Here is an 18,086-nt window from a genome sequence, read left to right on the forward strand (position 1 = left end):
ATCTTTAATTGATACACACATGGTAATTAATTAACGATAAGAGACAACAATACCGCGATGATAAAAAAAATAACGTGCAGGAGCCGAGAGATGCCGTCATTTGAAATAAAAGAGTTAATTACATTTGGTTTCCTCTGGTTCTTCCTTCCTATTTTCCAACATTCCGCACTGCAAGTTTCTCCAGAAAAATTTTTACCTTCATTTCCTATGTAAATTTCTCGGTACTTCTTCCAGTGTATATACATACGAATTCATTACAAATATTTCGTTTCACTATTTGCAAAATACACTACGTTTACAAACGTTGCCTGTATATTAAATGTACAGAAGCGTTCCAGTTCGATAGAAGCAAATTTGCCACGGGACTTTTCAATGACTTTACGGTCATTAATTTTAATGCGATGTTTTTTCCTTATTGTATATTTAACATTTAATCGCTCTGAATTATTTTTCGCTGTATGAATCGCCACGCCGCGCGCCGCACCGTCGAAAATGGATCTTGTGCCCGAGGGTAGAAAATCACTTAAATCTCTTTAGTGTCTGGCACGTTTAAATGCGCAATAAAGTTAACTAACTCGTGACGTGTGTCCTGTCTAGCGAACGACTCGTTCGCTCGGTTTTACAGACTGCGAACTTCCGTTCCGGTGAAATGTGAAAATGGATGCTGGCCAAGTCGTATCAACGTAAAATATTTTCTTGTGGAGATACGTCTTCTGATCGACTCCATAGGATATTTCTCTACGGTATATCCGTCTGCGAGCAAATATCACATCGGTTTATGCTGCGCAGAAAGATGCGAAACGAGCTATCGAACTAGGGGCTAGAATAGTAGTAACATGTGAAAGAATATTTCGAAAAATGATATATTTTTGAATTTAAATTTTTATATCATTATTTATTGTATACATATTAATATATATGTGAATTACAAGATTTCGCCGTACATCCGATGCAAATACTTTTCAGTATATAAATATCAAAATGTTTTATGCATCGCGGATACTTTTCATTCGACATATATTTTTCTCTATCGGTACCGGGATGGCAGAGAGCGTGACAAAGGGGTAAGAAATATGTGGTTATCAAGGGGGATCTAAACGTCTTTGGACTTGACGCTCAATTCCGGTCACGAGCCCTACAATCATCGCGCGGCACAGTCGTCGGATTATTCTGGCTGACGGCGCTTCTTGAGGGGCTTTCAGGGTGGTCCGAGTCAGGCGGAATTACGTATACGATAGTTACCGCGCGTTATTGACGTGTCACGTAGTTACTGACCGTCGCGTCGCGTATACGCTGCGTGTATATATATATACATATATTTGCCGCAGATACTGGCCGTTGCAAGTTGTAGTTGCTGTGCCTTACGCGAGCATCCGGTACGTACTAATAGTTGCCGGCATTGAGTGGTTCATTGACGTCACAAACTTTATAATGCCTAATTTGGCGTAGGTGGGTAGAGTGTGCACCTCCCGCACCTCTCGCGCGAGATGCTCGTAATTAACCGCAGTGTGATGAAGGCCAGGCAAATGGGAATATTCATTGTTTAAGCTCCTAAGCCGATATCGCACAATAAAGCGACCGTGTTATCGCGCAAGTGCGGATTTCACGGTAATGAAATACGAGTAGATAGATAGTTGACGCGAAGAGGTTTTAGGCTGCAAGAACTGTGGATTTTGTAGGAAATGAAAAATAATGAGAAATATATATATTATCAGTAGAAATATGCAAGGTTAATCTACAGGATATAGCGACTCTTCGCTATATATAAAGAAACGAAAATTTAGTTGTAAAAATGCCGGAAGCGTATGAAACATTTTTCAGATAATGTAACAAAACTATTACGTGTCTTATCATAATATTTTTTAGAACACACATGTTATAAATATGATACATTTTAATATGATTATTTCGTATGATAAATCATAGCAACAACGTTTTTTTTAATAAAAACAACAGACTGTAAACTTGATCTCATTTTTGTAAAAATATGATGGCTTTATTTACGTGTAAATCTGCAAGTCATATGCGTGGAAATAAGGAAGTTGTACTTTCAAAATTATACATGCATTATGGTAACTATTATAATGTACCCGCGATAAAATTTGCAAGTACTGGAATATTACTCGGCGTCAGCATAAATAAAAAGAACAAAAGAAAAGAGATTAAACTTCGACTCACACCCCATTTATTATTTGTCACTTTTTGCATGCTGTGTTTTTACAAGGGACGTACAAGTATTATATACGTACGTAGGGGTACTAAATCGCGCGAAATATTTCAAGTACGCAGGACATATGTATATATCCTTTGTTTGCAGGGTTAATGCTTTCAAATAGCTGCGTATGCAGAATTAAGACACGAGCAATTAATGTAATAACGAGCACTGCGGACTGCGGAGCGAGCAGATAGTAGTTATACGCGCAGCAGTTACTGTTTGTGTTCTACGGGCGCGTATCAGTAGTTGCGGATCGCTATGTCGGACAGTAGTTTCTAACCGTTATGAACGGACAGTGATTACTGTTCATTATATACGGACAGTAGTCACCGACTGTTATGACTAACAATTGCGACAGGTGCGTTGGCAATCTGTATTCCAATTATCGTATCATATGAAAGTCGTAGCAAAATGCTCAATTTTATCACCTATAAAAGCGAATGGAGATGATGAACATAACCAGCCACGTTGAATAACTAAAAATAATACGCAAGATTAATACTACGTAATCAACAAACATATTTTTTTGCACGTTCCACTTTTATATGTGGGTTATTTCGCTTTAAATTGCATTAAATTTTGTGCACGCTTTGGGAACAAATCGACGTTAATTTTTTATCAATATGCATACCTATATGAATTCAATATGAACTTTACATGTGTAGGTTTGAAATTCTTCAGTTTTGCCCATTCTTTTCAGTCTTTTCATTCTTGAAATTATGAAAATATTTTATTTTATGGTATTGAATTCGCTTTTTTTCACGCTTGCAATTATTATGAAATAATTAATACAGATGTTCAAATTCTGTATATTGATATTATAAAGGTGAAAATTGTTATATACAATCTCTGAGATAGAAGAATAAGATCTCAGTATATAACAACTTTGTTTGATTATCAAAAAAGCATAGATTAAGGAAAAAATAATTGAAATCCATTAAAAATCATTGACTATATAAGTATGGACTGATAGTAATTAATTTCATACGCCAAACTTCAGTGTCGCCAAGCTGGAAAATGTAGACTCCACCCTAGTCAGTAATTTTCTACGGGGAGGAGGGGGGCTCCTGTGAAATCAGCGTGTTTACGATATTGTGTAAAGGAAAGGTGCTGAAAGTCTGTTATTAATTCCTTCCCGTTGATTTGAGATTGTTTCCGGCTCCCTATCAATTTTTTCAACATAACATTTGATACATTTGACATTTTTTTATTGACTGGGATGGAGCCTAAAAATCGAAGTTTGATACCTTAACCAACTTCAGCTCGACGACACCGGACATATATCTTTTACATAATAAAAGTTGGGGGGGGAGAGGGGACTAGCAGTCCATACTTATATAGTCCAAGTTAAAAATGGCCTTTTCTCTACTTTTGTGATATAATATTATATAATAAACTTACAATCAATACAGATATTGAATTATATTTATGAATAAATCTTTCTGGTTGCTCGCAGGTATCGTGGATCAAACGGAAGAATGCTTTGTTACACGAGCTACTGACCGTAGGACTGACGACATATGCCAACGACGAACGGTTTCAGGCAATTCATTTCCACCACAGCGAGGATTGGACGCTCCAAATAAAATACGTTCAACCGAGGGATGCCGGACTGTACGAGTGCCAAGTGTCCACTCATCCGCCCACGAGTATATTTCTCCACCTTGAGGTGGTCGGTAAGCAGAAACTTTTATTACGAAGTTATATACTCATCATATTTGTAACTTTTTATAATTATGAGCGATTCGTAACACCCTGTCTATTATATTATTCTATATATAAAATATAATTCGAATATTACATTTTTGTAAGTACATAATTTTACACTTGTATAAATTTATTATGTATTTATTATATTTATTGTTTATTTATTCTATAATTTATTATATATATATACATTATTTATAAAAATACGCTGTGCGTCCCTTATTTTAATTATTTTATTTCTTATATTTTATGTACTTGTAAATGGCAAAAGATTTAGAAAAACGGTTAATAAACTGTGAATTTTTGGTAATAAACGGATTATATTTACACAAATTATAAATTATACTCTTTGTCAAGAAACTTTTGAGAAATTAGAACGAGTTCAGCCGGTAAATTGTAATACCTGTACTTCTTTTTTTCGGAATTTCTTATACCCTTTTATGTCATATAGGCATAAAAACTAATGTCAACTGATGAAAAATTATTTCCTTTAGCAAGAGAACATCCGAGTAATCTTGGAATTTTGTTTTCCAATATTCTCCCACACGTTTTTCTTTACATATTTAATTTAGGTATTATACAAAGTAAATATATACGGTGCAACATACGCGCAATGCGTGCGCAAACCTGTGAAGAAAACGTGCAAGCTTTTCCCATGTGCAACCTTATATGGATATATGTATTATGTATCTTATCTCTCTATGAATAGAAGTCGTGAGGAGCCATATCGTATGTGGAAAATACAGCAATGCTTTTGTCCATTTGCTGATAAGAGCATATATCTATGAATATAGGAGAACGCTCTCTTTTTTTTTCTCCGTCGTTTCAGCGACGCTTAAACGCCTATTTTAGCGGCTTCGACAGCGTTTACATACGCACATCTGCACATTTTCTAGACATTCCTCGTGTAGCTTAAGTCTATAGAAGTCTCAAGTCGGGGACCACAATTTTTTTAGCGTTTCCGGTGCGAGCCGTCACTGGGCGACAGGCACTTTTATTTAGATTTTATTAGGTGGCAGGCGGGTAGGGATCGATAGCGCGAAAAATACTTTCCCGTTGTTGTGCGTTGTCGCGGGAATTTCGCGAAATACGCTGTCGACGCGACGCGACGCCCGCACTCGATGCACGCGCGCACCAGCCAGCCGCATATTTGCATTTAGATTCGGCTTTTTCCGGGCGCGCATCTCTTATGCGCGAGGCTATCTAATTTCCTCGGGATTTCCCTGGTCTTTTTTCGACGTCGTACGCGTCGGTGCTATGCGGTTTCACCATCCTTTTCCTCAGGATGCTTTCGATATTTATGCTCTCGCAACATGCGCTGTTGAGTGTCACCTCTTTACTCAGTTTTTTCAGCTGTACCATTCTACATGTTTGCACGCGACTTGAGAAATTCTTCCGAGCAATAACTTAACCAAATAGGTACTTAACTATCAAGCTGGCAAATTAAATTACGGCTTGCCGCGATTTTTTATAATTAGTAATGAGTTTAAAAAAAATTTTTTTTCGACATTTGCCTACATTTAAATTTAACTGTTAAACTTTAATATACTAAAAAGTGCGACATTGCAAATGTTTGCATTCTATTCGAGAATAAATGCTGATTGTAGATTGACTATCGAATGTTATATTTTATATTGTATATTGAAACAAACGAACAAAATAATTCAGAACAAAAGGGAGAAAAAGAATTTTTTGTAATAAAACAGAAATATTTTTGTTTATCTAAAATTCAAATTTAAATGTTTCTTCTGCTATGTTTTAACAGCGTTTCCTATACAAAGTTTTTATATTATATTAATGTTAATAGTCGCTTCATGCCAACAGATATTGCTTGGAGCAAGCAATATTTTACAAAGTTAGTATGGAAATCTTTATGTGTGCAACAAAAGCGAAATAAACTCAAAACACAACTAGATTAAAACGTAAAGGATGAACCTATCTATTCAGGAAGAATATTTTATACGGCAATATCCTGTCTGGAATAAACGTCTGAATAAGAAAAATACTCAGTGTCAAATAATAGAGTACCTTTTATCGTATTATCTTTAAAATATATTTTCATATATTTCGTATATTTTTTTTTACAATGAAGCACATACATAATAAACAGTGTTTTGCTCTAATTTTGTTGAGCTTTGGATGTGTTGTAATAGATATACATTAAAAAACAGGTATTTTTTAAATAAATTCTATTATCTACGTTAAAGAAATAAAATGTTCCCTCGAGCAAAATAGATTTGTATGTTTCTAATGTATTTTTGTTTTAAAATAAAATAATAAAATATAAAAAATATTTAAAATATTTATATATATTTTGTGGTTTTAAAGATATCTTAAAAGATATATTTAAATTTTGATAATGCTATACATATATTATTCCAAAGATCTACTATACCGAATGTCTCTACAGTGAGTGCTAAAAGTGCTGTAGTGGCTTTAGCACATGAAAATAAGTCGAAAATATGTAATATATATTTAATTCCGAACGATTTTGGAAAAAAAACATAAAATACAAAATGTTGTTTAATGTTCTTTATTCTATTTAATGCTTTATAAAAGATGCTCAAAAATTCTTCCGTCAACTTTGACACATTTTTGATGCATAAATTAATAAATTATTTTGGATGACATCGACAACATTAAGTATCAGTTGTCATCAGTTGTTTTGAATCTTGAATCTTATTTCAAACTAGATCTTTCATTTGTCCCCAAAGAAAAATTTCACAGTCGTGTGAGGTCGGAATTTCTCGCTGGCCTTTAAGAAATATCCTGGCTTCTTTTTATTAACAAATTAAAATAGCGATTTATTAATTCGTTTTAGATTTAGAAAATATGTTAAAGTTGATGGAGAAATTTTTGAATATTTTTTGTAAAGCATTAAATAGAACAACATTCACTTCGATTTATATTTTCTTATTTCAATATCTTGTAATTCCGAAATTGTTCGGAATCAAATGTTTGTTTATTAGACATTTTCTATTTGTTTTCATATGCTGACGTTGCTGTAGCAGTTTTGACTTTCGGTGCAAAAACACTCTGTACATGTATATATTTATTTATAATTCAAAACTCCTATTATTGTTTATAATGAAAAAATTTTTGTAATACATTTAAAAATTATTTAAAGAAAAAATTTAGCTACATGTATGAAATATTTTAAAAAACAATAGTAGAATATTAAAAAAAAAATAATAGGATATTTTGAAAAATATGATATTAAAGGAAATCTGAATTCATTGTTTTTGAATCCTAAAACATTTATTTAAAACATTCTTGATTCTTCCATATCAGTTATTATTTTTGAACGACGCTATGTATTCGTTAAAAAATGTAAAAATTGAATTTTTCTTTCAAAGTAATGTTTTATTTTTTTAACGTATTGACGTGTATAAAAGCACATAAAAATAGAATGTTTCTTATTTTAAGTACTTATAAAAAAATTTAAAGTCTCGTTTTTTTAATTTTACGTTACATATGTTCAAAACATTGACTATAATTTACTATCATTTACTTAAAACTATTAAAATTAGAAGGAAATATTTTTGTACAGTATATTTCCTTTTAAAAGAATTTTAAACGTTGTTTCTTGAAAATTATACAGATCTTTGCATCTTTTTTTGCAATCGATAATATACTTAGTGATATAGAATCGTAGAAAGATGATGTAAGATATTAAAGTCAACATATTAAAAGTTGCCATTTTGTTTCCTGAAATAAATACTGAAAACTGTTTATTTTAATTTTAGAAATAAATAAATGATAGCTTTTGATATATCGACTGTCAGTATAGTGTTGTCTCTTTGATTAATCTAGTATTCTACTTGATAATTACGAAAGAGGATTTAATTTTTGATAAATTGGTGTGATTAATTAAATATGATTACATTTTATGAATTGTCTTTTATGAACCATTTTACAGATTTTTTTACTAATTTCTAGTTAATATTAATTTTCGTTAGGTATACTTGTAATATTTTGATATCTTTTTCTACAGGATATTGTACAATTAATTATTATGAACATAATGCATTTATCTACGTAATTTTTTCCGACTTTTGTTTTTACTATTTTTATTTCTTATTGAATTACATTTACATGTATGTACTTTTCTCAGAGCTTGGCTTTCATATTTATGTACCCTCGTCTGAAATACATTGGATATATTTTGCTCACAGCCACGCGCGCTTTTTCTATTATCCTTAACATCTCGAATGACGCGGAGGGTGAAAACAATTTAAGAAATTGAATCAAACTCTATATTGATTGAACTGCCATAACATTAATTTAACGTAACGCGAATATTGGAAGTAAAAGAAGACGATCGGGGTTTGACCTATTTTTCAAATTATCAATTGTTGAACATGAAAAATACGTTTTGATAAAGCTTATTCGGACATCAGCTAATTAATAAAGTTAATTAACTTCTTCATGATTGTTAAAAGAGTTGCTAACAACAGATAAAAAAGTACAGTGAATAATATACTTTAATAAAAAATATGTGATATGCACAAAGTGTGCTAAATATGTACAAGTATCTTTTTGTGTAATAATCAAGTAACATTTTTATTTATTTTCATAGGACGATTCGCTTGCGCTCTGATTATGCTTTCCTGTTTATGCACGGGAGTTAATTTATGCCAAGTTGTTTATAATGTGTACTCTAATTCCTGACAGTCCATATTTTATGTATGCAGCACCGTAATTTTCTCGAGATGTCGGTCCGTGTTTTTGCCTCTGAAGCGTCTTGGCGCGCTACATGTAACTAAAGTCTTTTCTTACGTGCCTTTAATATTTATATTTTTCCTCGAAGTACTCTTGTTTGTAGAATTTAGGGTATTTTCTTGTTTTTGATCTTTCAATCACATTAAAATCGGAAAATATCTTGATAAATTGTCTTGATAAATTATCTTGATAAATCTTGATAAATCTAATGCCGGTTTATTGTGATGCTTGACGAAATTACCAGAAATATTTTTTGAAACTTGTAACTTTCGTTATTTGAATTCTAAAAAATTTAAACGTAATCTTACGGAATAAATTTTTTATTCCAAATAGTAGACGTTTGTTCAGTTAGCTTCAATCGAGAATTATAATGTGACATATTGATCGAATTTTAAATTTCCATTACCCGGTTAAGTGTAACATTTTTAGTATAAATATAAAAGAGAAAAGACTAATTTAATTTATTATATTTTCAATAAAATTCTATTAAGTTTTGCAAATAAATATTTTTATTTGCGTTTAATTGCTCCCTTTTTTCTCGAATCGATTATTATTAGCGAGCGTGTCGGATGAGCTATTATTTGAATTGTGGCGTTTCGCAAATTAAAATAATTTCAGTAATAACAACGACAGTATACCTTTGTCATCTTTGTAATTGCTAAAAGTATTTGTATCATGTCTTAAGCAGTTATGCAAATATAATGACCTTCGAATCTTAATTTTCCAAGACGTGCAGTCTGATGAAAGAAATTGAAATAAATTTACCGAAATGCCTATATATATATAGCGGCGCGCAAGTGAATGAAAAAGATCCAATTGAGGTACTAAGAATGAGAACTCAGAGGGAAAGGTGAATTTAATGAAGGCGGCGAGTCGGAAGGAATCCGGCATAACTTTAGAATCAATATGATCGTGATATTGTCTTTGAAATGAAGATAGTTTTAAACTCGGCCTTAATGAGCTCTCATTAAAATACAATCGGCGCGAGGATAGCGAGATGCACACTCGCGCACGATTCTCGTCCGTTCGTTTCTAACTCTGGACGTATTTTGTTCTTAACAGGATCATCTCTCGGGGCCCTTTCCTCCGGGCGAAGCCACCCTCAGACTTTGATCATTCGATAACGGCACATCGTCCTTAAGTTCGCAATAACCGACGCGCGTGTGCGCGCGATATTATGTTCCGCAGCTCTTTATAAGCTGCCCAATTTCCCTGCGCGTAACATCTCGAATTTCTAATTTACACGGGCTCTCAGTTTCCCATTTAATTAACAGACGGCGTGTAGTACGTCCGATAAGTCGCGAATGATACCTATTCATTCGAGCGCGTCGCCGCGCTGCGCCGCGCCGCGCGCGGCGACGTGTCCTTCTTATTAAACGGTGCAACGCTTTTCGCGAGAGACTTTGAATTATTAACCCTCAACGGGCCGATAACGTTTCTCGTGTGATATAGTCTGCGCCACGTCGCGCGATATTTATGTCGGTTTTATTATGCTTTTATGCGCGGCGCGATGGGATAGCAACGCCGCGCCGCGCCGTGCCGTTGTGCCGCTCGCATTAATGCTCTGCGTTGGGATTTTGTTACGCGTTACGCGGAAAATGACACGGCCGTACCCGAAACCGACAAGAATAATGGTGAGCGAATTCGTTGGATATTTTTGCGACAGTATAAATTGTTAATTAACGTAAAATTATAAGCTAGTTCGAGCCGAGAGGCTTTCACAAATAAATTTGTTTGCATATAAACTTGTAAGTGAAATACGAATTTATATAGAATTAAAATCACTTAAAGTATTAATTTTACTTTTTTTTTCTTTTCTGCTTTACTAATTTTTAAAAACAATATTTTTTATAAATATTATTTTATTATATATAAGTAAAAAGAGATAAATACAGACGCATAAATTTGTTTGAACAGGAAAATTTTTGTAAATTTAATCAAAACGTAATACGAATCTGTAAACGTGCGGCTGATTCATTTTTTTTTAATCATCAAATGGGATAACTAGTTTCGGCTGAAGAGTTATTGAAGTACAAAGAGTTCAATTCATTCATTGGAAACCATTAAAAATGCATAAAAAGTATAATTGTATTATTGCATATCTGTACATACGTTTGTATTGACTTTCAATAATTTTTTTTATAAACGAGCCAATTATTATTTAATTAATTAATTTTATATTTATCTATTCTGTCTGGATAAACTGGCCGAATAATTACTACTTTTATAGCTATCATCAGCCGGTTTTTTTTAATTTTGTAAAACAAAACTTTAACATCATTTGAAATCAGTTAATTTTTTTATTGGTATAATTATAAAGAGAATCTCTTGGAAATCAGACTTTGAGTAAGAAATAATTAGAGTGTAAAAAAGTTCAATTGGAAAACATTAAAAATGCGTAAAGTGTAATTGTGTTATCACACATAACGATTTTTTATAATTTTTTATAAACGAGCCAATTATTATTTAATTAATTTTGTATTTATTCATTCTGTCTGAATAGGTGCTGTATCGTCAAGAAATACGTTTTTTAATAGATATCACATATTTTTTTAGTTTTGTAGAGTATAAATACTTTAGCATTTTTTAAAATCAATTAATTTTTTTATCGGCAGTTAAGGAGAACTTTGAAAGTCGAAACTAGTTTGAATGAGAAGTGCACGAAGGATTTAATTAAGAAAGCGTTAAAAGCTTAATTATATATTATTGCACAAACATCCGTGTTCGTAGACTTGCTATTGACTTTGATTTGATTTTTTTTTATAATTTCTCATAAGAGGAAATTACTTATGTAATGAATTGTGTATTTATAAATTTTTTATTTGATATATTTCGCCAATTTGGGCTAATTTTGAACCAGTTTTGTCAATTAGGCGATATTTTCAAGTTCCGCTTTTTTACTTTGTATAAATACAAAGTTGAGTTGAATATCACAAAAAGTGAGAATGCACTTTTTCGTATATTAACATATTTTGTATCGTGTACCATATGGATCATGAAAATCAGTCTTTTCGTCGTCTTCGATCGTTTTCGGGAGCAAGAAATCTATAATAAACAGTAAAAGGGAGAAATTCTGTGAGCCCGCAGCATATCCAGGCCGCATTTTACAGGAACGACGCGGATCGGGATCCTTTGTCGCGACAAAGTCTGTGGGTGACCTGCGTAAAAGCTGTCAAAAAATTGTTCAGGCAAGCGTCGGACGCAAGGACGCACGCTCTAGCGATTTGAAACTGCAATAGCTCCCACAGGAATCGACGCCCATTCACTCTGCGCAGGGGAGCCCTCAGATCGCGCGCAAACGTTTCGAATCACATCTCGACATATCGTTTGCGGCCGCTCGACCGTGACAGTAGTCGGCTACTAGTAAAAGCGTATCTGAACTGGTCTGGTGCGGGTGTTGGCGGCGTGTTTACAGTGTTCCCCCGCACACACCTGATCCTATAATGCCCCGCCGCCGCCGACGCCGCTGCCACCACCGCCGCGCGGCGTGTCAGGTCGTGTCGAGTGAAAGGGTGAAACGCGCCCGGGCGTGAGCGGACTTAAAATTCGCGCGGAGCCCCTCGTGCTCGAGATACCGCAGAACGTGAGTCATCCCGACAGTATTTCTCAAAGTCAGGATCAGAAGCCTCCTTCAAAATTTTCAATATATCACGGAAAATTCAGCCGATGCTCGTGACAAATGATACTTTCGACCGTATCATATAATATTGTTATTATTATTCAAAGTGACTATTTAAAGTGATTATTCAAAATTTTATATAGAATTGTAATAAGAGTAATGTACATAATGTGTGAAATAACATTAATATGATAAGATTGAATAAAAGATTTAAATTATATATAATTAAAAATGCAAACGTCAAAATAGAAAATATAATCGTATATGCTATGCAGAAACCCAATCAAAATGATTAATCAAATCGACTCGAATCGAGGCCGTTGAATTGATAAGTGATCAATGTCGAATACTGATCGATATTTTTGTCATCTTTGACCTTATTACAATTGTTCTTGATGTTAATTGGTTAATTGCAAATATGTGTACATTCTTTTTATCTTTTAACCAATTCTACGTCGAATACATATTACACAGTACATATGTATCTATGCTTTTCGACTTTGCATTGATTCTATGCAGAGTTGCCCGAAAAAACAATAGAAATCTTATAGAAATATTTGTAGTTGCTTTAGATAATCATTTAGATAATCATTCAACATTGATTATTCAACGACATCGAATCAACGTCAATTCAACTAATCATTTCTGGCTGTGAATACAATATTAGAGAGACATCCACTGTTTGTGTTATGCATGAATTTTTATATAAAAGTCCCACTTTCCTTTTATTTATTGCTCCACATAAATGCAAGCAGATTCATCGCCGATAAAAAGAGATACGTCATTCTCGATGTGACACGTCACTAATATATTTTTAAAAATTCCACCAGACTATTACTACTAGCGTTTTGAAAAATTAATCAATAGCTGAAATTGTTCGACATCTAATACGAAGTGTTTCCGCAGAAATATAGATAACCAGCGGCGGACGTAAATTTTTTTCGAAATGTACAGCTGTCAAAGTATCAAGCTCATATCATGTGTTTGTAATCACTTTGAAACGCTACATTCAAATCGTGAATTTATCAATGCAATGTTTCCGTTCGGTTTAAATATTTTGAGAGCTCTGTGTCATATGCTACTCACAATACTATCGACTTACAAATCAATATAGACAGTCCAGAGGAAAGAATAAACGGTTTCAATTTACGATGAAGCCTGTTAAAATTCCATAGAAGCACAACAATCGGTAACGGAAAGATATAAAAAAAAAAGATTATCCTCTCACATGATTGATTCCATTCTCGATTGATTAGCGATACGTGACGATAATCCGTGACAGTGTAAGGTATTATCGATATACGATACATACGCGATTTTCAATCTTCGTTACGCGCATCTGTATCATTTTTATTTAAATAGCTTTATTAAAAGTTCCAAGTAAAATAAACAGCTTTTAAATGGTAATAGAATGTATTAAATTTCTATGACTAGCGTAAATGAATATCGAATATCGGCTGTTTAATCAAATTAATAATCTCTTCGAGGTGATTGTTCTAGGAAATATAGTGCATTACACTGAATGGCAACTGATAAAGTAATTAAGGCCACTAAAGCCGATTATGAAAATTATAATAATACTCTTGGCGCAGTTGTTTTACGCGGTTCGAATAGAAATAGCGGTATCTGCCACTCTGCCGCGCATTAAGTCGCCGATAAATTAGGATTTCCGTGAATAGTAATATTGATTGCATGTGACAACTATTCTACGGAGGAAAAAGTGTTCTGCGGGACATACTGTTCCATAGAACACCACCTAATTGAATACTTAATTAATAGACAATTTACTCAATGGGGTGAATTGTTCGAGAAATTAATTACCTCGAGAGAGGGAGAGAGAGAGAGAGTTGCTCTTACCGGGTAATTAATCACGGTGGTAAACGCGTTTCGTTGACTCATACTGTCCGGCAAAAAGACTCCTTAGATCTGCGAAATTTTAAATTTCTTTCGTTCCCGGTAACAAGATAACAAGTATAGGATTTTTTTTACCACAAATACTTAACAGTTGAAAGTTTAATTATTTAAACAAAAAAAAGGATTCATATTTTTGTTTTCACAACGAAATGCACGTCGAAATCACAATTGATCCTTCCTGTCAATCCTTATGATTGATACCCAAGTGTCATAAATGCAATTTGATGCTCAGCTAATGGAAATAGCAACATGCGGATCTGCTTGCTCCTGAAAGGTTAATTATGCAATCGGACTGCTTTCATACAAATACTGTTTGTAAACATGTACACATACACATTTCACGTGTTAATTCTGATATTATTGGATAAAACATACTATCATCGTTTCCGATAAATCACCCCCCGTTGTATGGCAATTATATCAATTGCCTACTATGTGCAAATCTCATAGACTAAATATCATTGGAGCTTCCCACGTCAGTGAAGTATTCTATTATAGCCATTAGCAAATTACGACAGTCAGTCATAATGATTGCCAAATTACGATGGAGATGTTTGCAGGTATATCAAAGTTATTAAAGTACAAAAATGATATAACTAATTGTGGAAGAGCTAAATTCGACAAAAGAATATATTAAAGATTATTATCGTTTGTTTATATTTCTTTGGTTCGATATATAGCTCATCTTAAAACTTAATCTTTAAAACTTGTTGAAAAGCATATTCTCGTTCGACTGAAGGATAATTATAATGGAAATAAGATTTCTAATAAGTTATTACTTTTCATATATGTAAACAATTTCACAGAAAAAAAATTGCTTATTATTTACTACGTTTCGTACAACATTTTAAATAAGTTTCATTTTTAAATGTAAACTGCGTGAGCTTTTCTTTTTCGAATAATTGTTCACTACGCCAGTTTCCTAATCCCGGCGTTTGAGAAACCCTGGGCGGGACGTGTCCGAGATCCTGTCGCTCTTACACAAGCTATATTCCCTCCTCCCGACCTCGGGACAGGCTTTCACATACCCATGATAGTAAACAATGCCCCGATGTCTAGCCGGGAACTATGAACGGCTCACGTCTCACGTGTCACGTTCGGCCATTTGCAGAAGCCAGAGCGGAGATAGCCGGCCCGACGGAGAAATTCGTGAGGCCTGGCAGCACGTTGCAGCTCCACTGCCTGGTGAAGAAATCCACGGAGGTGCCGTCGTACCTCTTCTGGTATCACAACTTCCGCATGATCAACTACGACGTTGAGCAAGGCGTCAACGTTAGCACCGATCTCACCAGCCGGGAGAGCTGGCTGGAGGTGCCAAGGGCGTCGGATCGTCACTCGGGCAACTACACCTGCGAGGCCAGCAATGCCCAGCCGGCGCGCGTCGTGGTGCACGTCTTCAAGGGCGACAATCCGGCCGCGATGCAACACAGCATGGCGTCGTCGCCGTCGGTGATGGCCTGCACCGCGCTGCTCACCACGTTCATCACGCTCAAGCTGGCTCTGCAGACGAACTGGAGCTTGTGACATGCGTAAGTGCAAGAGACTCGTGAAGAGAAAAAAAGAAAAAAAAACTCGCGGAGTGTGTTAGCGAAATTATGTAATATTGTCATTTATTATTGTGTCGCGTGATATCCATGTTCGTGTGCGAGGATTTGTGGCTTTAGTTAATTTCGCCGAAGTTAGTAGAACGACGGTTATGGTTATGGTGGTTCCAGTTTAAAGATTGTTATCGGAATGTGGTGGCACCGTGGAACTTTTGGAGCTGCAGGGATTGGCTGTGATTGATTACTTATCCATTCAATGCGATCAACCTTATACGCTGCCGGGGAAAGTAGCTGCGCCGAAAGATCAGCTGTGATTATTTGCGTTACCGGGAGGCAAATCCATTTAATCCATTATACGCACGTCTAATCATAGTTCAACGTGGAATATGCAACAACGTAATATGCTAATGCAAAGCAGGATAATTGTCATCATCACTATGAGATTAGTAGTGATCGATCATCGTGTGCTCGATGGTCTGTGTATATACCATCGAAGATTTCCGATCGGGAAGCAGCGTGTCCAGCAGAGAACCAATATAATAAAAGTATATAATAATGATAGCACATCTTGTTTGCGCATGTATTTGAACGGTCATCCGTCGGGCGCAAAAAAAATAGGTTGAGTGCTAGCCTGGAATAAAGTGCCACCATAACTTCCGTATGAGTCACACTATATCATCCATTCTTCTGTTCGATCGATCGCTTACATTCCGTGTCACATGTTGGAACGAGAAATATTAGGTCGTAATGCAGAAGCGGACGGGATCGGGAGCGCCGGATTAACTCCCGCTAAGATCGTATTCACGATCGATCGTCCATGACTCCGCGTGCTTGCGATGGAAGTAGACGAAGACAGAACTCGTCCGAATCCGGACTAAATACGCATAGCACGAAGAGTACCGAGTGTTTTGATGAATTGGAACCTCTGTGCGCGCGTGTATGTGAATGTGACGTGATACGTACATATATACGAATATGCCAGTTGTTTGGGGGAGAGACTCTCTGTACGGGAGATTTATTTCGTACTCCGTACCGGGCATACACGTGATACATTACGTAATTTAGCGTTAAGTTTAAATCGTTTAGGAAAATCATGCGCGCGACAGATACTTCGCCCGCGTATGTATACGTGCAATGTTGCGCGCTGGTCCTCCTCCTACTTGTGACGCGCGCGCGAAAGTAAGATCGATAGCGCGCGGATCAAAGCTGTCCGCGCGCGATGCATCATAAGCCCCGCGCGATGTACGAGCGTCGACGATCGCACTCGACGGTGCATTAAAGTAAACGACGATGATGCATTCGTCGCCGCGACGGGGGCATCGTTAATCGCGCGCGGTTACCGCTGGCTCTGCTTCGTTCGACTTGGGGAAGGTACTTACGTGTCGTAAATACGCCGCGGAAGAAATACGTGGCTCCGCGAAGTTACGAAAGTAACCGTCTTTTCTCACGGGCGGCCTAAGATACTTTACTGGGCGAGTGGCGCGTTTAACGACGGTTTAACGAAAGTCTGGGTGCAATATTACCTACCGCCCTTCCCTCGGTGGCTCCGTGCAACACTTTGATAAATGGTAAATGGACACGAGTGAAAGTAACGTCGAGACTAAACAAACTGAACTTGCTACTATGTGTTCTGTAGAAGGACGTGCGCGCGCGCATGCATAAGCGAACATTTATTATACGTTCCAGGATGCGAAATTATCGTGTGCCAACATTCTTTTTATAATTAACAGCTCACCGAAAGCCAGTGCTAAAGGATTTTAAACCGTTCGCATCACAACAGCCAAAGTGTTTGCGCTTGTGAAGAAGTTATAAGCTCATTAAAATAGAAGTAATTACATCGTGATATTTTTGAAATAACAATTTGGTTGTTATCTGTAAATTTAAATATTTATCGTTAAAAAGATTATTATTTGAAAAGGACTGAAAGTATGCATATAAATTTATTATATGCAGGAGCAATCCATAAATTCGAGACGAATTCACTCTATACGAAGTCTCTATCGAGCGTCGAAAAACGATGCGATCGGTTTAAGTAACATTATACGTAATAACGGTAATAAGGACACTGTACGCTGCATGTCGCTTATTTTATCTCCGACTACCTAATTAGATGCGACATGCGCTCAGTACACATCTCACTGTCTCGCTCAATACTCGAGAAAGAATATAAAACGGTGTTCCTTTGTTTTGAGTATACTATACATAGGAAACTTCTCGATGAAATGAGCGAAATACCGTACGTACTACCGAGCGATCTATTTTAATTTGTGACTGTGACGCCAGCGGAAGAGTGCGGGCCGTGCCCGCCGCGCTTTCCCGAAAAAATGGTAATTATTTAATCGGTCTACCTGCGATGCCACGACCA

At 35.6% G+C, this 18,086-nt stretch overlaps 1 protein-coding gene across 1 annotated transcript; it reads left to right on the plus strand.

Annotated features, from left to right (window-relative positions):
* Nucleotides 1–3,671: 3,671 nt before the first annotated feature.
* LOC105459877 (igLON family member 5-like) lies at nucleotides 3,672–16,327 on the plus strand (the record flags this gene model as incomplete). Its single annotated transcript, XM_011706219.1, has 2 exons — nucleotides 3,672–3,891; nucleotides 15,289–16,327. Coding segments are annotated over 2 exons (633 nt in total), but the record flags the coding sequence as incomplete, so codon positions are not given.
* Between the last annotated feature and the right edge of the window lie 1,759 nt (nucleotides 16,328–18,086).

This window comes from Wasmannia auropunctata, unplaced genomic scaffold, assembly GCF_000956235.1.
Source record: "Wasmannia auropunctata unplaced genomic scaffold, wasmannia.A_1.0 LD333500.1, whole genome shotgun sequence".
Taxonomy (NCBI): Eukaryota; Metazoa; Arthropoda; class Insecta; order Hymenoptera; family Formicidae; genus Wasmannia; species Wasmannia auropunctata.